At 52.3% G+C, this 23,616-nt stretch overlaps 1 protein-coding gene across 4 annotated transcripts in view; it reads right to left on the reverse strand.

Moving 5' to 3' along the window:
- The window catches only part of USP9X (ubiquitin specific peptidase 9 X-linked), a 1,749,911-nt gene that overhangs the window by 593,728 nt on the left and 1,132,567 nt on the right, over positions 1-23,616 (reverse strand). For all 4 annotated transcript variants that reach the window (XM_086934127.1, XM_086934125.1, XM_086934124.1 and 1 more), the window contains one exon: positions 5,751-5,859. In XM_086934127.1, coding sequence (XP_086790253.1) covers positions 5,751-5,859 — 109 coding nt within the window. The remainder of the gene's footprint in view (positions 1-5,750; positions 5,860-23,616) is intronic.

The following is a 23,616-nucleotide window of genomic DNA, read 5'->3' on the forward strand; positions in this document are numbered from 1 at the left end:
GCACCTCCATCCTGGTCGCCGACAACGCCTCCTGGTCCGAGAGACTGCAGAGCCCAGCGTCGCCCACTCACCTGGTCGAGGTGACTCCATCCGGTGCCATCCTGGTGCCCATCTAATCACTGGCTAGTGATTCAGAACTTGGTCCCCTCTGCTTACAGGTATCCTCCATCACCGATCCAGGCTTGGATCACATCGAACTTCATCACTGGTCGCCTGCCAGCAACTTCTTCTTTCAGGCTCCATAGACTGCAACGAGGATTCCCGACGTCTTTCCAGACCTATGCAGCCGCAGCCCCTGGGCTAGGTAACCTGAGCATTTCGGTGCTCCAGCATAGCTTAACTATCCAAAGGTCCAGATCCTTTTTCGTTTCAGCTCTACCTAGTCGGATTCGTCCGGAAACAGTAACTTTAGAAATACTACCCTCCATAGACTTTGTCCCGCATCCCGCGTGAGAGTGCACACTCTGCACCCGATCTCCCTAGGCCTCCTGCTAGTAATCTGAAGGTTCAGTAGTCCAGTCCTAGCGATCCTAAAGTCTATTAGAGTAGTATTTACCTGCTAGTAATTTCGCATTCCTTTTTAGAGTATATGGTTTTTCGTGCCCCTCGGGCATCTGTGTAAATTGTGCGACTTTCAGTATTTTCTTAAGAGCTTTGTATTGTGCTTAGCGCCCTGTCCTCATAAAGAGTCCAGGGCTGTTGTGTTATAAATAAATATCCTTTTATTTTCATAACAACTTGTGTGGTGTCCTTTCACTTGGTGTTCAAGGGGTATATGTGATGGTATAACAGCTGGCTTAACACGCCCTCTAGAGTCTAGCCTAAAGACTGCTCTTGTCCATGCTACTAGGATAGCTGGTCTACGGTTGACTTACAACCAATCATCAATAAGGGTCATTTGGACTGATACATAGTGATCACTAGAATAGTGAGCACTGCATATCAGGCCAATTTCTCACAGATGGGAAAGAGGTATATCTTAAAGGTGAAGAGTGTACAGACACACCAGATCACTCAATGTGTAGACATATCCAATTACATGGTTCCTGTAACCAGGAACGCCCGAATTTGGCCTGTGTTTTGAAAGGTACTCCTGTTCCCGCAATCGTCCCCACTTTCACATTACTGGCAGTTATTTACTTTTAAATAATGAAGATTGTTGTGGGTTAATTAGAGGTATTGCTTATGTGGTAACTGTATCTGAACGTGTAGTTTGTTGCAAAAACGTTCTGTATCCTCCTCCACATGGGAATTCAGATGTTGCTATCTGGCCACGAATCCCAAACTTGACGGCAGAGTTCAATGGAATGAGTAGAATAAGAGCCTTTTTGTCTCAAAAAGAAGTGGCCCTGAGTTCGGCTCGTGAAACATTTGTCCTTCACGTCGCCAACACCCGCACAGAGGTGCAGGCGCTTTTAAATACTGACTTGCCATTGCATTTCAGTGAACTGATTCATTCGATATTTAACACATCCTCCACTTCTGGCCTTGCTCACTTTTTTAAAATAGTTAGCAGTGGTCTTGTGACTTTGTTTGAAAAGATATTTGGAGTCATTCCTACTTTCTTTCATTCCATATTCTCAAGCTTGTTTGGTGGATTTCCTGTTTTACTGGCACTGGCTGCAGGCGTCCTGGTGATATTTTGTTTTATTAAAAATGGATGCCCCTCCTGTGCTGCACGACGCGCACCCCCACCTTGTACTGTTTCGCAACAGGATGCTTGATTACTATGGCACGCTGCTGCTTGCCAACTTAAGCGCAGCATATGGATTATCGTTTCGATTTTCCTATTTCACATGTGTCCAGCCAGTGTTTCATTGCCTGAGCTGCAATTTCGAGTGGGCCCTTGATTTGTGTCTCTGCAAGACGGTGTCTCCTAACGTGGATTTTAATCGACTGAGGAGTCCCATAGTTACTCACGAGTTGGTTTGTTCTGGCGAAAGGATTATGGCCTTGGCAGCGATGCATGGACTAATGGGTCGTTGGAGCAGAATCGAAGCAGCGCAAGATTTCTTGGTACACAGCTTTGAGAGCCCACCAAGTTGTCCTCTGATGATGCTAGAGGCTCCGGTGCTGGATGGAGGAACACGTATGTTCTTTTCCACTATTAAATTGGATGGCTGAACTATTTTCGGATGATGACAGTGACTTCCTGCTGGAGGCTGTTGCTGCATATTTTGCATATTCGGTCCTGTCCTAATGGCTTTCGAAGCCTTTGATAACAACCCGTTCCTACCTAAAAAGATTTTTTAAATTATGCAAACCTTTTTCACACCCCAAGCCTATTGACTTGAGTATAAGTGAATAATTCTTTCAACAGTATTTTTTACTAAATTTTGAAATTTGACCTGGCTCATCGTTCTTGAACTCTGCTTTCATGATGTGCCCTTTGCCTTATCTTATCTTATCCGTGCTCGGATAATGGGGGGATGTCATATAGTTACTGCTTACCAATATACCGTGTTAAGTTAGCATGAGATTATTAAATGCTTAAACGCCATTTTACCTTTGACGGCTTCTGCACACGACACATAATTGTTGTTTTAGCTTTTAACCTAGAAGAATGTTATTGTAGGAAGGTGGATATCTGACTATGGCTGCCCCCAACTTTTTGCCTGGTGTTTTACTGGTTTTTCGACTTAGTTGACCTGGGGCCCTGCTATTCAGGACCCCAGGCCCACTGCTCTCTCTGTAAAATGGATTCCATGTACCTTAAGTGCATATCTAATTGGATACTGAGTCACATTATCAGTCCCTGTACAGAGTACCTTAGGTACCCAGGGCATAGGTGCACCCAGGGCCTACCAGGGGCTGCAGCATGTATTATGCCACCCCTGGCTGGCCATTCAAATCTGACACAACTGGCTGATCAATCAGCTGGGGCAAGGTGGTGTAATCACCCTTTGCTTTAGATATAGTATCCCTATATCTAACCCTAAAATGGACACAGTCACTCCTATGGCAGGCCTTATCAATCCTGAAGGCAGAGTGCTTGGAATTATGTGAGATGGTGCTCTAGCATGAGCTGAGCCTGTCTGCAGCTTTCGGAACCAAGTCCTTCCTGTTTCCATGATAACGCTATACCATATACTCTTAAGTGCATTATAATCCTCGCGGTTATTGCCAACTTTGATGTAGCATTATCAAAACATGTCGAGTAAGTTGTCATACGAATTGGAATACTACCCCCTCGCCAATTCTGGCGACGGGGGTAGCATTCCACCTTTCTAGAGGGACACAACATGTATGTAACTGTGAACCCCGGTTAAAGTTAACTCGAGCCTCAGCATCACAAAATGGATGCTGCCACCACAGACACAAGTCTGACCTCCTGCTGCTGGGAGTCCTTCCAGCGAGGGAGGCTTGGACAAAAGGTTTCCTGACTTGGGAGGTGCTAGCACCACCCTAGACAGGATTTTGTGTATTAGGTAGGACAGGGCTGAAAGGAATGAGACATGCGGAGAAGTGTGGCTCACTGGTTAGAGCAGGCAGACCCTGAAGCAGAGGTCAGACCCGGAACCAGGGTTCAATTCCCGACGCGGCAGGGTCTTGAGCTCAAAATGTCCATGGACTCGATAATTCTCGCTTCGGTGCCTGACCTAATCATGGGTTCACACTCTGCAACTCTGGGCATTAAGCTTGCTTAATCTCCACAACGGCCCCCCCGCGGCGGGAGGCCTGGCTTTCACCTTGGGGATGCCCTGTAGGGGCTATCTCACAGGGAAAAAGCCAGGACGGGTTCCCAAGGCAAGCGCGGAGATACCCCTTCGGGGGTCGATTCAGGCGCTATAAAAGAAACATAATAATAATAATAATGCCTGGGGCACACAAGGTGTCCCTGAGCATACTCCGGTCTAAACCAGTTCCTGGGGCACTCCAGCCCCAGAGCTGGCGCAAGACCGGACAAAGGATAGGGGGTGTAACCACCCCCCTTCCTGGTCCCACCCAGAGGAGGGACCTAGTCGTAGTACAGCCCCCTTTAGCCGGATAAAGGTAGGAGCTGGTCACATTCCAAATTAGATTATCCTGAACAACTTTACAAGAAGAAACTCTGAACTTAGACGTTCTGCTCCACAGAAGACTGAAGAAATCTCCCTTGTGGGCAAGGAGTGTCCACCCTGCACAAGCAGGCACCATCAGCGTCCAGCGGCTTCCCTTTGTCGTCTTCCTTCCCGGATCCAGACCTCTGAGCCCAACGAGACCCGGATTCCCAGACCTCTCCGACCTCTACCTACATCTGCAGCACAGCTGAGATCCGTGGGTGCGAAAAGACACGTGGGACCGGCCATCTTGAAAGAAGCAGCACTTCGCTCCAGCACGACTTCCGAGGTATCCTTGTCCAAGTGCTTTGGGGACTGAGAAACCATGAACCCGAGCAGCTCCTGCACCGAAGACCAGCCCTCCAGCATCCATTAGATCTGCATGGAGCCCTTCTACCTGCTTGCTGCTCGACGCGTTGTCTGGTCACTTGCCGGCTGGCTGGTGACCTCCTAGACGATGAACTCCGACAACTTTGCAGCTGGTCTGGTTGCTCCAGACTGGCCCTTGCTCCCTTCCAAGAGAGGAGCACCCCGGACCCTCCTGGTCCACTCCAGACGCCGTTTTCCACTCACCGCGTGGGTTGCCTTTGCCAAGGCCTGTTGAACACGAATCCGGAGACGACACGGCCGACAGCGAGAGCCTGCGTGGGACAGCTCGTGCCTCCATCCTGGTCGTCGAAGACACCACCTGGTCCACGTGGCTGCAGAGACAAGCGTCCATCTTCACCTGATCGCGACGACGACATTTGGTTCCACTCCTGGTTCCACTCCAGTCACTAGCTAGTGACTTTGAACATTGTCCCCTCTGCTTTCAGGTTCCTCTCTTCACCAATCCAGCCCTCTGACCTCAAAGAGTTCAGAGGTGTATGTTAGTTAATAAATATCTGTTGATTTTCATAACAACCTGTGTGGTGTCCTTTCACTTGGTATTCAAGGGGTTATATGTGGTAAAACAGCTGGCTTCACATGCCATTCAGAGTTTAGCCTAAAGACTGCTTTTGTCCACGCTACTAGGATAGCTGGTCTATAAGGTTGACTTACAACCAATCACCATAAGGGTTGTTTGGACTGATACAAGGTGATCACTAGAACTAGTGAGCATCATATATCAGGCCAACTTCTCACAAATATTGTTTAATACATGTGTTGTAATGCAGCCCTAATTGTGAACTGGACAGAATGATATGCTCCATATACCTCAAACTGACATTTACTAGTTTTGCAAATATACGATTGTATAGTTGGCATTTTCCTTCATAGACGGTGTTTTTCACCCACCCATATGAGGACCCTGCTCTCTTCCCTTACCCCTCCTTCTGGTTGTTATCGGTTTAATGTTATCAATAAGGTTGTTTGATCGATTAGCTAATTGAAGTGACATGGTGGAGTGAAGCCACACGAGATGTATATGTGTAAATAATATGTACACGTAAAGGATGCTTATAATGTATTGCAACCAGGAAAAAGTGTTACGCTGAAAGATTCCTATCTGAATGAGAAGCCTGGGGTATGATATCTTCTGTTAACAAGGAAAAATGGATGACAGGAAGAACGGATGATAGTTATACCTTCATGTCATTGCGATGCTATGTTAAACAATCTACCTCGTAAACTACCTTCTGGTTGTATATGAAAATATATATGCTTGCAAACTGTACTATTCAATGTAAAAAAAATCAAACGGATCAAACCAAAAAAATAATACGTTACCCCCAATACTGTGAAGAGTAGTGTTATGAAGAAAAGCAGAGGTCTGTGTCCCATGCAACAACGAGTAGCCATCAGAAAAAACTGTTCTTGTGCCATCTGACGAACAAGTCTGAAAAGATTTAAAAGCAATATAAACAAATGTTTAAACATCAGGGCAGAAGCTTCTTAAACACATGCTAAACTGTAACATTGAAACTGAAAAAAAACTTGCATTGAAAGAGGTTACAACCACAGCTAATTTGTTATCAATCCTTAATAACTAAGGATGGGGAAACTTCTCTGTTTTCATTCTGTGGTATGCAGATGCAAAGCTGTGGTCAGTTCTGCTGTTTCCGCATATGTTTGCCATGAATGGAACGAGCATTGGCAAAGCCAAAAGGTCTTGGCTGTGCAAGAGCTACTGGCTTTGGCAATGTGTTTGGCTATGTTGTGCACCAGCGTGGCTGCTGTTCAGACTGGCTAAAAGTGAGTGGCATAGAGGAGAGTGGAATGGAGTGTAGTAGAGTGGAGAGTCATGGAGAGGCGTAGAGTGTTGTAAAGTGCAGTAGAGTGTCATGGAGTAAGCAGAGTGAAAAGGCATAAAATGGAGTGCCATAGAATGGAGTAGCCTAGTGTGCTGTGGAGTGGCATAGTGTCACAGAGGCTAGTAGAGCAGATAGTCGTGGAGTGTTGTGGCGTGGCACTCCAATGCCCTTGGACAGATTTTGGGCCTTATAAAAATAAATTGAACCTGAATGACAGTGCGAGCAGCAGATGGCCACCGGAACAACACTAATGTATTGAAATCAATTAGTACTTGATCCATGCACTAAAGAAATAAAAGGAAGTGACATGAGCCATATGGTGTCCTTTTAGGAGGTAGCTAAAAATAATGTTAATTAAGCCAGAAAATGGTAAGCAAAGGCAGGGCTTCAAGCCCTTTACCATATACAATACCCCTCGCAGCTACAGTGCATGCACGGGGTTAGGAGAAACCGAAAAAGTAATGACTACAGATCAAATGCCCTTCCAAACAAAAATTTAATTATGGACATTAAAGAAACAATCAAAGAGGAATTCTCGAGTCGCCCAGCACTGTTGGGAGGCCTGTCAGTATAATTTACTTAACTACACTAAGTTATTAGCAACGCCTGTCCACCGATAGTGCTCTTTAAACCAACCTTTGCAGCAAGGGAACTTTGGTGTGGCACCGCTCCCCCAGGAAGACCCTGCAGAAAAATGTGGCACACAGAATCATGAGTTCCCTGCTGGGGAAGATGGTCTCAAGTGTACTACCGGAGGTCCAGACCAAAGCATTTAACACTAGAGAAATTATACGGTCCAACCCCAAAAAGTAATTTTAGAAGCAGTTGTGCTAACATTTTTCCCACCTACGGAGCAGTTTAGCTGCCCAACTGCACTACAAGGATGGAAGAGGAAAAAAAAACAAACTAGGCTAAATATCTGCATTTCGGATGTCCCGCAGGTATTTCGCCTATCTCAAGTAATAATGTTTATTGAGCCTTACGTGCAACTATAATTCAAAGCTTTGTACATCTCACAGACCAATAGCAATTATAGAGCAATAACATATTAAGCCTAAACTAGAATTATTAATTTCTAAACATAATGTCACCACTTGCCTTCAATGCACAACAACTGAAAGCCGAAATTAATCACCACTGTGAAAGCGCACACAACTTTTTTTTTTTTTTTTAGAAAACCTTTATTGAACATTTCCAATCAAATACAGACAAGGGCCTACAACCCCCAGGGCTGGCCGCTAATCATAGGATCTCAATTCACAAATCGTACCGGTTGCAAAAGTAATTCGATTTAAACACAGGATAGGAGGTTTTCATTTTTAAATAATAAGTAGAGGAGTCGGGTATCGCACAGTGTCTCGGACCACAGAGAAGGGCGAGCAAAGAAACAACGTGTCCGAAAGAAACTCGCTATCCACTGAGTCAACGGAGATGAGACATGAGTCATCAGGATATACTAGCGCATTTTGTTCGTCGACACCATCAGTACTGACCGCCCCAGAGCACCTAAACCCCGAACAATCAAGGTACAGGTATAGAGACCAGGATGCAAGAAAGCTGAACCCACTACACTAACAAGAAGAAGAAAGGAAAAAAGACAAGAAAAGAGAAGGAAGAGAAGAGGCCATAGAACAAAAACGAACACCCATCCCCACACCCCCCACCCTGCACCCCTGCTGATGACTACGGCCACCCCCCCTAGCAGCGTGCCTGTCGCCCAATAACGGAACCCGAAATATAGAGGAGAGAAAAAAAGAAAAAGGCAAAAGACCCTACTTGTGAGGGAAATCGAAGGAGGGCATGTTTCTACGGACTCCCGGTCTCCTTCCCCCGTCATGACCAACCCCGCCCCGGACTCCGTTAGATCAAAAAGGACACAATCCCGTTAAACCTATGCGACAGTGAGAGACCCAAATAACAATCTCAACCCTGGCCCCGTCTATCAAATGCACTAAAGTCATTGGTTAAAGAAAGCCATTTCCACGAAGCTGAGAAAAGTGCAGCAGTTCTCGATATTGATGATTGGTGACAATAGTGCCCCTCCCCGTCTCCGAAGCCAAGTTGTAGCCCATCCGCCATCTTGAGAGACCGACAGGGGAGGGGAGTCAACAAGGTCCAAAACAGCAAAGGATAGAAGGTAGACAATTCCAGAATGAGGATATCTTGTAAATGTTCCAGGGGATACACAATCGGAGGTTTCAACGGCTCCATAGGGCGATCGGACACAGTACAGTCAGGTAGATCCAGTATAGTGGGAGCAAACATCGCTTCCACCGCCGGGTCAAAACAGGTCTCTGAGAAAGATGTTAAAATGCAGGCTGATTGCCGAGGCGTGGGTGTCCAGTTCGGGTCCGCTCTCAGAAATGTGAGGCCATCAGTCGCAGACAACAAACTACAAGTCCGGACTGCAATGGTTCCCCTGAGTGCCATAAGTGCCTCCAGCACCGTTCGCAGTGACGGGCCAGTTCGTGCCTGCTCCGCTAGCTGCATTTCTTCCTCCAGCATGTTGGTCCCCACGGAGTGGCGCCTTCTCCGGGGCAAAGTTAGACAGAGCAGGAGTAAGCCATGAGGGACTGAAGTTTAGCAGTCAATAATACGCAGCGAGGCACCGACCCGGGGGGATCGACGAAGCGATTGCCGAACCCCCGGTCAGGGACCCCCGCGACACATCGCCGTGCGTCACTCGTCTCCTCACCTACTATTGAAGCACCAGGCAGTTGGCGGTAGCATACCAATCAAAAGTCCGAATGTTCCGGAGAGCGGACCCTACCACATACAGCAGTTCGTTGTTCAACTCGGACCCGGCAGAGCCTGCACTCGAGACCCCGGCGTCCCCGCTGGATTAGGCCTCACACACCCATCGACGTATCTCCGCTCCACAACTGCGGAGAAACTCCGGGACTGCACCACTGGAGAGTAGGTCGGATCACAAACACGGATCCGGTGCGGGAAACCAGGATAGTCAACAGGATATCGGACCGAAAGACGGGGGTCGGCGGAGCCGGGAGACTATGCGGCCATCTTGGTTGGTGACGTAGCTCCTCCGCGCACACAACTTTTAAATGTATTAACCCAATTAATACAGTAGCCTTAGGCAAAATAATACAATATCACTCCTTTTCAAGAGACTCTGTAACAAATCAGTTGCCAGTCTATTGTCCTCACTGGTTAACTCCTGTCCAAGAAAAGTCACCATCAGGTAGGCAATATTAGGCTTTTTAAGTTTGATCTTATAACCATGTCATGTTAATGCTGCCACTGTCCCGTCAACCCTAGTTAGGTGTACTTCTAAATTGTCCCTGGCGAGATAGATGCCATCAACGTTTGATAGAGCCTTGGAATCTTGTTGGAAGATCGCTATTATGCATGCTGGGAATAGGCCAGGGCTGCATTTGTATTCCTCAAAGGCAACTGTTTGAATGAGTACTGCACTTCATCAAAACTGGAGGGGGTTAGATATTTGCTTTCAGGCACCATATTTTGACTAAAAAAAACCCGGAGATAACCAGGGTTGTTTTGTACTTTCTCCTTACTAGGTTTGTCATTAAATCTGTGCTGTGTGCATTTTGCACTGCGTATGTGCATGTATGAGTGTTTGGATTTCTATAAGCTCAAACCATTCCATAAGATCAATCTGGTTTTGAGGCTAAAACAGTAGCATTTATTGGAGAAAGGCAAGGAACTATAATGCCTTGATACTGAAACGGATGTATGTAAGGAAATGCCTCTTTGCATGGTCACTCCCATTTTTTGGGACTAAAACAAGGGATACAGGAAGCTGATGATGCTCAAGGTTGCTGTGGATGCAATGCGGTATACTTCCAACAAAGTCCTTTTGGTGCCGCTAGAAGTCCAGTTGCCACTGAACTACCAGTCACCCGGTATCGCAGTCACCGCCAATTCATTCCCTGGGCAATAAGTCATCCTCTGTGACCAAGCTGCACTCCGACGATTCTCCTCTGGCTTAGCGAACTCAGATACAGCTTTCAGAATCTGATCCTGATCTCTGGTGCTGCACAGCAGCAATTGGCGGTGAAGGGAAGATTCTGGGCTGCAGCCTTGCCCGAGCAGGCTACTTCAGCAATTGAGGCCCTGTGCTGCGAACAGGGGGTCAAACCAACTGACCCTTGGAGTCTCGTGCGTCGGGGCTTTGGAGACTACTTCTCCATGAGCATGACTTGACAGGCACATTCCCTTCTCCTTTTCTACCCACCAGGTTTAGCAGTGTCAGTCCACGTTTGTGCAGCTACTCTTTGATCATTTCACGGTGCAGCAGGGCAGTCCTCCTTCCGTTCTTTTTTAAGTATATTTGAGATCTGAGCTCTGGGTTCCACCGGAACCCTCTTTATGCTCCAAAAAAGCCCCAAGGGTAGGTTGCGGTTTGTAGCTATTGGGTTACCAGTTTCGCTCCCTCCGGATGACCACTTCCTGGGAAGTGTGGCATCTGGCTTTCCCAAGATCCTCCTTTTTGCCCACTCCCAACATGGCAGAACCAATCTCTGGACGCCCAGAGCTCCCTAGCTCAACTTGAAGATGTGGCTTACAAGTAGGCTATATGCCCCTAGAAAACCAGTTTGGCAACTGGTTTCCCCTTACCAAGTGCCAGCATGTCTGCCTAGACAGTAAGGCAGCCCCTCTCCCAAGTGTTACCCATTTGCCCCTCAAAGGCAGCTTCTCCATTGAAGACTGACTTTTGGGCCATCACTCGTGTGGCTTCCTGCATGAGGGAGGAAACTCGTTTCTCCAGTGCAGGCTTCTATTGACTCCTTTCCTAGGAGTCATTAACACTTCTCCCGAGGAGTACAGAAAGTTGTTTCAGTGACAGACGCACAAGTTACTACTTGTGTAACGATATATTTGTAAGAGACATTAGTTAGTGATAGATTCCTTACCTTAGAATATCCCCAGGCGTCAGACTGGATCCGGAAATCTTTGAGTAGCAGTACCCTTGCGAGTCGGTAGGTGTCGTCTGTGGCTCCGCGTCCGTCGTGGGCGCCGTGATGACGTCGTCGGAGTACTTAGACGCCGCCTCCGCGTGCTGACGTCAGTTCTTAGACACAGCTTTTCCGCGCCAGAAACGCAGAGCTGTGCTAAAAACCAACACTGGTGCCTTGAAACTAGGGCCCTGAAAGGGGATGACCTTAACCCTAGATATTGGTTCGCAGAACGGGGAGGATGGGTGGGTCGGTAAGGAATCTATCACTAACTAATGTCTCTTACAGATATATCGTTACACAAGTAGTAACTTGAGCATCTGAAAGAGACACGTTAGTGATAGATTGCTTACCTTAGAATAGATACCCCAGCAATACCAACCCCGGTGGTGGGTCTGCGAACCAATAATCACACCAGAAAGTCCTGGAGGACGGAACGGCCAAAGAAGCCATCCCTCCGGACCTGTGCTGTCCAGGCAATAATGTCTTGCAAACATATGTGCAGCGAGGCCCACGTAGCTGCCTGGCAAATGTCCTGCAAGGGCACTCCTTGGCCCAGGGCAGTGGTAGTCGCCGTGGCCCGAGTGGAATGAGCCCTCAGTCTAACAGGGGGTTCCTTCTTAGCCAAGGAGTAGCACGCCTGGATACACAAGATGATCCACCGCGAGATGGTCCGCTTGTGTACCGCCTTTCCCTTCTTGGCGCCCACGTAACCAACAAAGAGTTGGTCATCCACCCGGAACTGGCGTGTGCGATCCAGATAGAACGAGAGCACACGTTTTGGGTCCAGACGGTGGAGCCTCTCTTCCTCTCTCGAGGGATGCGGAGGTGGAAAGAAGGTGGGCAAGGTGATGGATTGCCCGATGTGGAAGGCTGTGACTACCTTGGGCAGGAAAAAGGGCCTTGTCCGCAACACAACCTTGTCCGGGTGGACCAAAAGTTAAGGAGGTTTACAGGATAGAGCCTGGAGCTCACTCGCTCACTCTCCTAGCAGTGGTGATGTATGTAATGTAATGTATGTGTTCATGTAAAGCGCACTGCTGCCCTGAGGCGTCGTGGCGCTGTAGACCGTTGGGGAACCCGTCCTGGCTATCCCTGTGAGATGGTCCCTACTGGGTATCTCCAAGGTGAAACCAGGCATCCCCGGCGAATGTGGGGGGCCGTTGTAGAGATGAGGCAAGCTAATGCCCAGAGTTGCAGAGTGTGATCCCTGGTCCACGACCCTGCCGCGTCGGGAATTGAACCCTGGTCCTGGGCCGTTCTCTGTTTCCGGGTCTGCTGCCTCTAACCAGTGAGCCACACCACTCCACTGAGGTGATGGCTACCAGGAAGGCAGTCTTCAAAGTAAGAAGGCGGAGAGGACAGTTGTGAAGTGGCTCGAAGGCAGCGCACATCAGAAAAGTAAGAACAAGGTTCAAGTCCCACTGAGGCATCACAAAGGGAACAGGAGGGAACGTATGTGTGATGCTTTTCAAGAATCGATTAACAATAGGGGACTTGAACCAAGAAGTTTGATCAGGCAGCGTCAAAAAGGCTGAAAGAGCAGAAAGGTAGCCCTTGATAGTGCCCAGAGCAGAGCCCTGCTGGGCAAGAGAAAGAAGAAAGAAGAACCTCAGAAAGAGGGGCAGAGAGAGGATCCACAGCCTTTGCTGTGCACCATGCCACAAATCTGTCCCACCTGCAGGCGTAAACAGACTTTGTGGAGGGACACCTGGCTGCCAGAATGATGTTACAGACTTCAGGAGGCAAGTCAAATGGCCTCAACTGTCGCCGCTCAATCTCCAGGCATGGAGGTGGAGACTGGACAGGGTCGGGTGGAGGACCGTCCCCTGCTGCTGTGACAGAAGGTCCTCCTGAAGAGGCAGACGAACCGGGGGATCAACTGACATACTGAGTAGCTCGGGATACCAGTACCTTCGTGCCCAGTCCGGACCCACAAAGATGACTTGTGTCTGGCCACGCCTGATCTTCTTCAGCACTCTGGGCAGAAGTGGTATAGGCGGAAAGGCGTACAACAGACCGCAACTCCACTCGCGACAAAAAGAGTCTCCGAGCGAGTGACGCCTTGGAAATTCCAACGCGCAGAACTGATGACATTGCGCGTTCTCTTCGGTGGCGAATAGATCTAACCAAGGCTCTCCACCTGGGTCACGCCCTGATGTTCCAGCCATTGCCAGAGGCGCAGAGCCTCCTGGCAGAGGGTCCACGACCCCACCCCGCCCTGTTTGTTGCAGTACCACATGGCGGTGGTGTTGTCCGTGAACACCTGCACTACACTCCCTCGGACAGAGGGGAGGAATGCCTTCAGTGCTAGACGAATCGCCCGCAGCTCCAAAAGGTTGATATGGAGCCGGGACTCCACCGGAGACCGGAGGCCTCTGATCTCCGCCTCTCCAATGTGGCCTCCCCAGCCCTGGAGGGACGCGTCCCTCACAACTACGTGCTCCGGTTGGGGAAGGGAGAGGGATCTGCCGCTGACCCAATCGCGGTCCGTGAGCCACCACTGCAGCAGTCTCGCAGTGCCCTCCGAGATCAGGACATGGTCGGACAGGTTGCCACGATGCTGGGCCCACTGAAACTTCAGGTCCCACTGCAGAGCCCGCATCCGCCAACGGGCGTGATGCACCTGAAGGATGCAGAAAGCCATGAGCCCCAGAAGCCGCAGCGTTAACCTGACCGAAACTCGGGATAAAGGCTGAAAGATTGGAATCCAAGCCTGTATATCGCGAACCCGCTTTTCGGGTGGGTAAACTCGAAACTGCGCCAAGTCGAGAACCGCTCCAATGAAAAGGAGCTCCTGAGAGGGGCACAGGTGTGACTTCGGCACATTGATGGAGAACCCCAGCTGGTGCAAGAGGTCTGCCGTCGTCTGGAGGTGGCTGACGACTGTCTGGGGCAAGCCAGCCTTCAACAACCAGTCGTCGAAGTAGGGGAAGACTGAAACCCCTAACCTGCGCAGATGAGCTGCGACCACCGCCATCACCTTCGTGAACACCCGTGGGGCGCTTGTAAGGCCGAAGGGGAGCACGGTAAACTGAAAGTGCTCGTGGCCTACCGTGAACCGCAGATAACGCCGGTGGGCCGGCAGGACGGGGATGTGTAAATAGGCGTCCTGCAAGTCCAAAGCTACCATCCAGTCTCCTTGGTCCAGGGCAGCTAAGACCTGAGCCAGAGTCAGCATCTTGAACTTCTGCTTCTGGAGGAAGCCGTTGACGTTCCGTAGGTCCAAGATAGGGCGTAGGCCCCCTTTGCCCTTCTTGGGTACCAGAAAGTAGTGGGAGTAGCAACCACGTCCTACTTCTGGCCCAGGAACGCGCTCGATGGCCCCCTTGGCCAAGAGGGCCGAAACTTCCTCCTGCAGAAGCCGCAAATGATCCCACGATACGCGGTGGTGTTGCAGTGGCATGGCTTGGGGGGTAGTCTCGAAGGGGAGGGAGTAGCCCCTTCGGACGATTTGCAGCACCCACCTGTCCGACGTGACAGTGCGCCAGTGGGAGTGGTGATGGGGAACCCTGCCCCCCACTGGCGTCACGTGGGCCAAAAAGCACAGACTAGGAGGGTTTAGAGGCGGATGCTGCGGGGAAGGGTGTGGACTGGCCTCGCCGTTGTCCCCGACCGCATCCACAGCGATTTCCACGGCCGCCACAGCGCTGGTTGTTAGTCTGCTTCGTGTGGCTGGCGGCACGTGTGGGGGCGCCCCTTCCTTGGCCACGAAAGGAGCGAAAGGCACCCGTTTGCTGGCGTGGGGCCGAGAGGCCCAAGGACTTGGCCGTAGCCCTGGAGTCCTTAAAACGCTCAAGCGCATGGTCTGCCTTGTCGCCAAAAAGGCGACGGCCATCAAACGGCATGTCCATCAGTGTGTTTTGGACATCGGCCGAAAAGTTGGCGGACCTCAACCAGGCGTGGCGTCTAATCGCCACCGCTCTACCTAGTGAGTCGGTGGTATCCAGCCCACACCGGATAGAATATTTGGCTGCATCCCGCCCTCCACAAGGGCTTGGCCGAGTTTGGTCCGTACCTCAAACGGACACTCTGGCAGCACTTCCGCAACCGTATCCCACAGAGAGTGGGTGTAGCGGCCCAAGAGGCATGCAGTATTGGAAGACCGCAGTCCCAGACTAAGGGAGGAGAAGATCTTTTTACCGTACTGCTCGTACCTCTTGGAATCCCTGTCCGGCGGAGCCGACGGGAATGCGGTCTGGGAAGTGGATGCCTGGATGACCAGGCTCTCGGGGGTGGGGTGGATGGACAGGAAAACTGGGTCGCCCGGGGCCGGGCGGTGGCGTCTGGCCACGTTCCTATCTACGGGCGAACCTGTAGCGGGCCTGGACCAAGTGCCCACAAGAACGTCAGACAAGGCCTCATTAAATAGCAGCAGAGGCTCCGTCGGGCATGACTGCGGTTTAAGGACCTCAGTGAGGAGGTTAGACCACACGGCCGCAACGGGGAGCTCAAGGCCCAAGGCCTTGGCAGCCCTCATCAACACCACACTGTAGGTTGCCCCCTCCTCCGAAGCCACGGTAGGAGGTGAGACAAAACCAGTGTCTGGTGAAGTGTCCAGACCACTGGCCTCCCCAAGTCCACCTGTCCAGTCCTCTTGAGACTGACACTCTCTGGTAAGAGGGTCCTCAGACCCCTCCCAATACTCCTCGTCACACATCCCCTGATGAACAAGTTACTTATTTTCGGTAACGATATATCTGTAAGAAACAGTAGATAGTGTTAGATTCCTTACCGTAGAATATCCCCAGGAGTCAGACTGGATCCGGATATTTTTGCGTAGCAATACCCCTGCGCGTCGTTAGGCGTCGTCTCTGGCTCTGCGTCCGACGTCGTCTGCGCCGGAATGACGTAGTCGGAGTACTTAGACGCCGCCCATGCGTGCTGACGTCAGTTCTTAGACACAGCTTTTCCGCACCAGATACGCAGAGCCATGCTAGAACCAACACTGGTGCCATGAAACTAGGGCCCTGAAAGGGGATGACCTTAACCCTAGGTATCAGTTCGCAGAACGGGGAGGATGGGTGGGGCGATAAGGAATCTAATACCAACTACTGTTTCTTACAGATATATCGTTACGAAGGTAAGTAACTTGTTCTTCTGAAAGAAACAGGTTAGTATTAGATTCCTTACCTTAAAATAGATACCCCAGCAATACCAACCCCGGTGGTGGGTCTGCAAACCAATAATCACACCAGAAAGTCCTGGAGGACGGAAAGGACAAAGAAGCCATCCCTCCGGACGTGGCTGTCCAGGCAATAGTGTCTTGCAAACGTGTGCAGCGAGGCCCACGTAGCCGCCTGGCAAATGTCCTGCAAGGGCACTCCTCAGCCCAAGGCAGTTGTAGTCGCCGTGGCCCGAGTGGAATGAGCCCTCAGCCCAACAGGGGCTTCCTTCTTAGCCAAGGAGTAACACGCCTGGATACACAAGATGATCCACCGCGAGATGGTCCGCTTGTGCACCGCTTTCCCCTTCTTAGCGCCCACGTAACCAACAAAGAGTTGGTCATCCACCCGGAAGTGGCGTGTGCGATCCATATAGAATGAAAGCGCACGTTTTGGGTCCAGACGATGGAGCCGCTCTTCATCCCTTGAGGGATGCGGAGGCGGAAAGAAGGAGGGCAAGGTGATGGACTGCCCGATGTGGAAAGCAGAGACTACCTTAGGCAGGAACGATGGTCTTGTACGCAACACCACCTTGTCCGGATGCACAGACAGGAAAGGAGGTTTGCAAGATAGAGCCTGGATCTCACTCACTCTCCTAGCAGAGGTGATGGCAACCAGGAAAGCTGTCTTCAAGGTGAGAGGACGGAGAGGACAAGAATGAAGTGGCTCAAAGGGTGCGCACATCAGGAAAGTAAGAACCAGGTTCAAGTTCCACTGAGGCATCACAAAGGGAACAGGTGGAAACATGTGTGTGATGCCCTTCAGAAAACGAGTGACAATAGGGGACTTGAACAAGGAAGGTTGATCAGGCAGCCTTAGAAAGGCCGAAAGGGCAGAAAGGTAGCCCTTGAGAGTGCCCAGAGCAGAGCCCTGCTGGGCAAGAGAAAGAAGGAAGAGAAGAACCTCAGAAAGAGGGGCAGAAAGAGGGTCCACAGCCTTTGCTGTGCACCATGCCACAAATCTGTTCCACCGGCAGGCGTATACCAACTTTGTGGAGGGACGCCTGGCTGCCAGAATAACATTACAGACTTCAGGAGGCCAGTCAAATGGCCTCAACTGTCGCCGCTCAATCTCCAAGCATGGAGGTGGAGACTGGACAGGTTCGGGTAGAGGACCGTCCCCTGCTGCTGCGACAGAAGGTCCTCCTGAAGAGGCAGACGGATCGGGGGACCGACTGACATATTGAGTAGCTCGGGATACCAGTACCTTCGAGCCCAGTCCAGAGCCACAAGGTTGACTTGGGCCCGGTCGCGCTTGATTTTCTTCAGAACTCTGGGCAGAAGTGGTATAGGCGGAAAGGCGTATAACAGACAGCAACTCCACTTGCGACGAAATGCGTCGCCGAGTGAGTGCTGCCTTGGAAACTAAAACGCGCAGAACTGAAGACATTGCGCGTTCTCTTCGGTGGCGAATAGATCTAACCAAGGCTCTCCCCATTGCAGAAAGATGCCTTGCGCCACGTCAGAGTTCAGACGCCATTCGTGATCCATCGGGCACCGTCGGCTGAGTTCCTCCGCCCTGGCGTTCAGAGAACCTTCCAGGTGGTGAACCACCAGGGTCACGCCCTGATGTTCCAGCCACTGCCAGAGGCGCAGAGCCTTCTGACAGAGGGTCCAGGACCCCACGCCGCCTTGTTTGTTGCAGTACCACATGGCGGTGGTGTTGTCCGTGAACACCTGCACTGCACTCCCTCGGACAGAGGGGAGGAGTGCCTTCAGTGCCAGACGAATCGCCCGCAGCTCCAGAAGGTTGATATGGAGCCAGGACTCCGCCGGAGACCAGAGACCTCTGATCTCCGCCTCTTCCAAGTAGTCCCCCCAGCCCTGGAGGGACGCATCCATCACAACTACGTGCTCCGGTTGGGGAAGGGAGAGGGATCTGCCGTTGACCCAATCGCGGTCCGTGAGCCACCACTACAGTTGACTCTCAGTGCCCTCCGAGATCAGGACATGGTTGGACAGGTTGCCCAGATTCTGGGCCCACTGAAACTTCAGATCTCAGTGCAGAGCCCACATCCGCCACCGGGCGTGATGCACCAGAAGGATGCAGGAAGCCATCAGCCCCAGAAGCCGCAGCGTCAACCTTAACGAAACCCGGGATAAAGGCTGAAAGATCGGAATCAGAGCCTGAATATCCCGGACTCGCTGCTCGGGAGGATAGACCCGAAACTGCGCTGAGTCGAGAACAGCCCCGATGAAGAGGAGCTTTTGGGAGGGACACAGGTGTGATTTCGTCACGTTGATGGAGAACCCCAGCAGGTGCAGGAGATCCGCCGTCATCTGCAGGTGGCTGACGACTGTCTGGGGCGAGCCCGCCTTCAACAACCAGTCATCGAGGTAGGGGAAGACTGAAACCCCTAACCTGCGCAGATGAGCTGCGACCACCACCATCACTTTCGTGAACACCCGTGGGGCGCTGGTAAGGCCAAAGGGGAGCACAGTGAACTTAAAGTGCTCGTGGCCTACCGTGAACCGCAGTTAACGCCGGTGGGCCGGCAGGACGGGGATGTGAAAGTAAGCGTCCTGCAAGTCCAACGCCACCATCCAGTCTTGCGGGTCTAGGGCAGCCAAGACCTGAGCCAAAGTCAACATCTTGAACTTCTCCTTCCGGAGGAAACCGTTGACGTTCCGTAGGTCCAAGATAGGGCGTAGGCCCCCTTTGCCCTTCTTGGAAACCAGAAAGTAGTGGGAGTAACAGCCACACCCTACTTCTGGCCCAGGAATGCAATTGATGGCCCCCTTGGCCAAGAGGGCCGTAATTTCCTCCTGTAGAAGTCGCAAGTGGTCCCCCGACACGTGGTGGTACTGCGGTGGCATGGCTGTAGGGGTCGTCTCGAAGGGGAGGGAGTAGCCCCTCCGGACGATTTGCAGCACCCACCTGTCCGAAGTGACGGTGCGACAGTGGGAGAGGTGATGGCAAATCCTGCCCCCCACGGGCGTCACATGGGCCTGAAAACTCGGACTAGGAAGGTTTTGAGGCAGATGCTGCGGGAGCGGACTGGCTTCGCCGTTGTCCCCAACCGCCTCCCCGGCGGTTTCCACGGCCTCCACCGCGCTGAGGATTCTGTTGAGGCGGCGTTTGGCTGGCGGCAGGTGTGGGGGCGCCCCTTCCTTGGCCACGAAAAAAGCGAAAGGCACCCGACTGCTGGCGCGGGGCCGAGAGGCTTCGCTCTGCCCAGTGTATCGGTGGTATCCAGTCCGCACCGGATAGAGTACCGTGCCACATCTCGACCCTCCACTAGGGCTTGGGCAAGTTTAGCCCTGACCTCCTCAGGGCATTGTGGCAGCACTTCCGCAACCGTGTCCCACAGGGTGTGGGTGTAGCGGCCCAAGATGCATGCGGTATTGACTAACCGCAGTCCCAAACTCAGGGACGAGAACACCCTCTTACCGAACTGCTCAAACCTCTGATTCCCTGTCGGGAGGAGCCGAAGGGAATGTGGTCTGGGAGTTGGAGGTCTGGATAACCAGGCTCTCGGAGTGGGGTGGGTCGACAGGAAGCAAGGGTCACCCGGAGCCGGGCGGTAGCGTCTGGCCACATTCCTGTCCACAGGCTGTCCTGAGGCGGGCTTGGACCAAGTGCCCAGCAGAACGTCACATAAGGCCTCATTGAACGGCAGCAGAGGCTCGACCGAGCTTGCCTGCGGTTTGAGGACCTCAGTGAGGAGATTAGTCCTCACGGCCGCTGAGGGGAGCATAAGGTTCAAGGCCTTAGCCGCCCACATCAACACTACACTGTACGCTGCCCCCTCCTCCGTAGCCACGGTAGGAGGGGAGACAAAACCAGTGTCTGTAGAGAGATCCAGGCCACTGGCTTCCCCAAGCTCCACTGTCCAGTCCGCTTGGTCCTGACACTCCCGTGTCAGAGGGTCCTCAGACCCGTCCCAGTCCTCGTCGTCACCCAATTCCTGCTAGCCAGGATCAACAATCGGGGTTATCAGCTACTCATTAAAGTGGAATGTACCTACCACCGTCTCAAACGGCTCCCAACAGGTCAGTGTCGACGACTGAACAGGAGCAACAGAAGCACTCCGGATCCGGTCGGGGCCTGCGGCGCCGGGGCCGAAACCGCCGACGGCGTCGGTGCCGGAGCTCCCGACCCGCTAGGCCCCAGAGCTGGGCCCACTGGGCCTGAAGGCGCTGTGGGGCCCGGCGGAGTAGAGAGCGACCTCACGACCATGAGGTACTGCTCGATCTCCTCCCGCATCGCATCGTGCTCAGGGACCCGTAGGTATGGGGCAGGATGCGGCGCTTGCGACTTCGGCGGAGCCGCGTGGGCGGTGCCACCCAAAACCCCTGACGCGTCGGGCGAGCGTCGGGGGCGGTCGGACGAGCGATGACGCCGCTCCGACCTCTCATGCCTATTACCTGAGGAGGAACCAGAAGACCGATGCCGACTTACGGAGCTGCGAGGGCTCCGACCCCGCGAAGGGTCCCTCGACCTCCCGTGGTACCGGGACCTCGAACGGCGCGGGCCGACTGCCGGAGCTCGAACCGCTTGCGAGACCGCTCCCGCCTAGCCTTAGACGTCAGGGCTCGACAGTCGGAGCAGGATCGGTCGTCGTGGTCGAGGCCTAGACACTGCAGACACCAGCGATGGGGGTCGGTATTCGACATCAGTCGACTACACTTCGAGCAGGGTTTGAACCCGGGCATCCCTACCGGCACCTGAAGATGTCGAAAGAGGATCAAAAATGTTTTAGTCAAAAAGTGACTAAGGGGTAGAGCTTTTCCGGATATGCGCTAGCTGGCGCGGAAAAAAGAAGAACTGATGTCAACGCGCATGGGCGGCGTCTAAGTACTCCGACGACGTCATTCCGGCGCAGACGACGCCGACGACGGACGCGGAGCTAGAGACGACGCCTAACGACGCGCAGGGGTATTGCTACGCAAAAATTTCCGGATCCTGTCTGACGCCTGGGGATATTCTAAGGTAAGTAATCTAATACTAACCTGTTTCTTTCAGATAGTCAGGGTCATCAAACGATGAGGCCGGTTCATAGAAGGTAAACTCCCCAAGCGCCGGAGCGAGGGAGGCATCGGGGATGGCGCCGGAGGTGACACCTGACGGACCAACGCCTGGGGGGGTCGTAATGTCCACCGACAACGGCCCGGATCCCGAAGCGGGTCTAGTGATGTCCTGCGGAGCCGGGCCTAAAGGCGGCGTCGGGACCGTGGGGCCCTGCGGCGGCGGGCCCGAAGGCGCCGTCGGGGCCGAAGCACTCGACGGCGTCGGGCCGAAGCCCCCGACCCGCTAGGGGCCCCAGACGGGTCCGCTGAGCCCGAAGGCCCCGCGGAGCCCGTCGGAGGAGAGAGGGACCTCATGGCCATGAGGAAGCGCTCGATCTCCTCCAGCGTCGCGTCTCGCCCAGGGACCGGAGGGTGTGGAGCTGGACGCAGCGCCCACGACTCCGACTGAGCCGCGTGGGTGGTGTGAGAAGTTGGCCTGATATATGATGCTCACTAGTTCTAGTGATCACCTTGTTTCAGTCCAAACAACCCTTATGGTGATTGGTTGTAAGTCAACCTTATAGACTAACTATTCTATTGGTAGCATGGACAAAGCAGTCTTAGGCTAAACTCTTTTGGCATGTGAAGCCAGCTGTTTTACCACATATAACCCCTTGAATACCACGTGAAAGGACACCACACAGGTTGTTATGAAAATAAACAGTATACTTATTATTAACACACACCTCTGAACTCTTTATGAGGTCAGAGGGCTAAGCACATGACAAGACTCTTAAGAAAATACAATACGTTGTAAAAATTACAATGGTGCCCTAGGGGCACAACAAACCATATACTAAGTAAGTGGGTTGAGAAAGTCGATAGAAGGAATGGAGCTGTCCAGAGGCTGTAGGATCGCTGGGACTACACTACCCTAACCGTAGGTAAGTAATAGGAGGCCCACGGAACGCGTTTGCAGAGTGTGAACTCACACACGAGATGCGTAGCAAAGTCAATGGACAGTACAATTTACAAAAAAGGTAAGTACGGACAGTTCTGACTAGCTAGGACTAAAACGACTGTGAAACTGGACACTAGGAGAGTCAATCTACCCATGAGCACCAAAATGCTCTTGTTACATCACCCACGGGCTGCGGGTGCATAGGTGTCAAAGTGTCGGGTTTCCGCGTTGAAGTCTATGGAGCCTTGAAGAAAGATGCTACAGGCGACCAGGAGGAAGCTGTCCAGAGTGATCCAAGGGTGGATCAAGGAAGATGAAGATCTGAAAGCAGAGGGGACAATGTTCAAAGTCACTAGCCAGTGACTGGAGTGGAACCAGGTGCTGTCGTAGCTATCAGGTGAAGAGTGGACGCTTGACTCTGCAGCCACGTGGACCAGGAGGTGTCTTCGACGACCAGGATGGAGGCACAAGCTGTCCGACGCAGACTCTCGCTGTCGGCGGTGTTGGTTCCGGATTCGGCATCAACAGGCCTTGGCAAAGGCAACCCACGCGGTGAGCGGAATCGGCATCTGGTGCGGTCCAGGAGGGTCCGGGTGCTTCTCCTTTGCAGGGAAGCAAAGGCCAGTCTGGAGCAACCAGACCAGCGGTATGGATTTCAAGGATTGTCGTCTAGGAGGCCACTAGCCAGCCGGCAAGTGACCAGACAACGCGTCGAGCAGTAATCAAGCCCACGCAGATCTCGTGGCTGCTGGAGGGCTGATCTTCTGTGCAGGAGCTGCTCGGGGCTGGGGCTTCTCAATCCCCAAAGCACTTCGTCGAGGATGCCTCTGAAGTCGTGCTGGAAGCAAAGTGCAGTTTCTTCAAGATGGCCGGTCCCACGTGTCTCGTCGCACCCACGGATCTCAGCTGTGCTGCAGATGTAAGTTGAGGTCGGAGAGGTCTGGAAGTCTGGGTCTCGTCGGGCTCTGAAGTCTGGATCCACTCGGGAAGACGACAAAGTGAACCGCTGGAACGCTTGATGGTGCCTGCTTGTGCAGGGTGGTCACTCCTTGGAGGGAGATTTCTTCAGTCTTTTGTGGAGCAGAACGTCGAAGTCCAGAGTTTCTTCTTGTAGATTCAATTCAGGATAATCTAATTTGGAATGGGACCAGCTCCTACCTTTATTCTGCTAAAGGGGGCTGTACTATCACTAGGTCCCTCCTATGGGTGGGACCAGGAAGGGGGGTGGTTACACCCCCTATCCTTTGTCAGGTTTCGCGCCAGAGCTGGAGTTGGAGTGCCCCCAGCAACTGGTTTGAACCGGTGTATGCACAGGGCACCTTGTGTGCCCCAG

The sequence above is a fragment of the Lissotriton vulgaris genome, chromosome 8 (assembly GCF_964263255.1).
Source record: "Lissotriton vulgaris chromosome 8, aLisVul1.2, whole genome shotgun sequence".
In the NCBI taxonomy this organism is placed as follows: Eukaryota; Metazoa; Chordata; class Amphibia; order Caudata; family Salamandridae; genus Lissotriton; species Lissotriton vulgaris.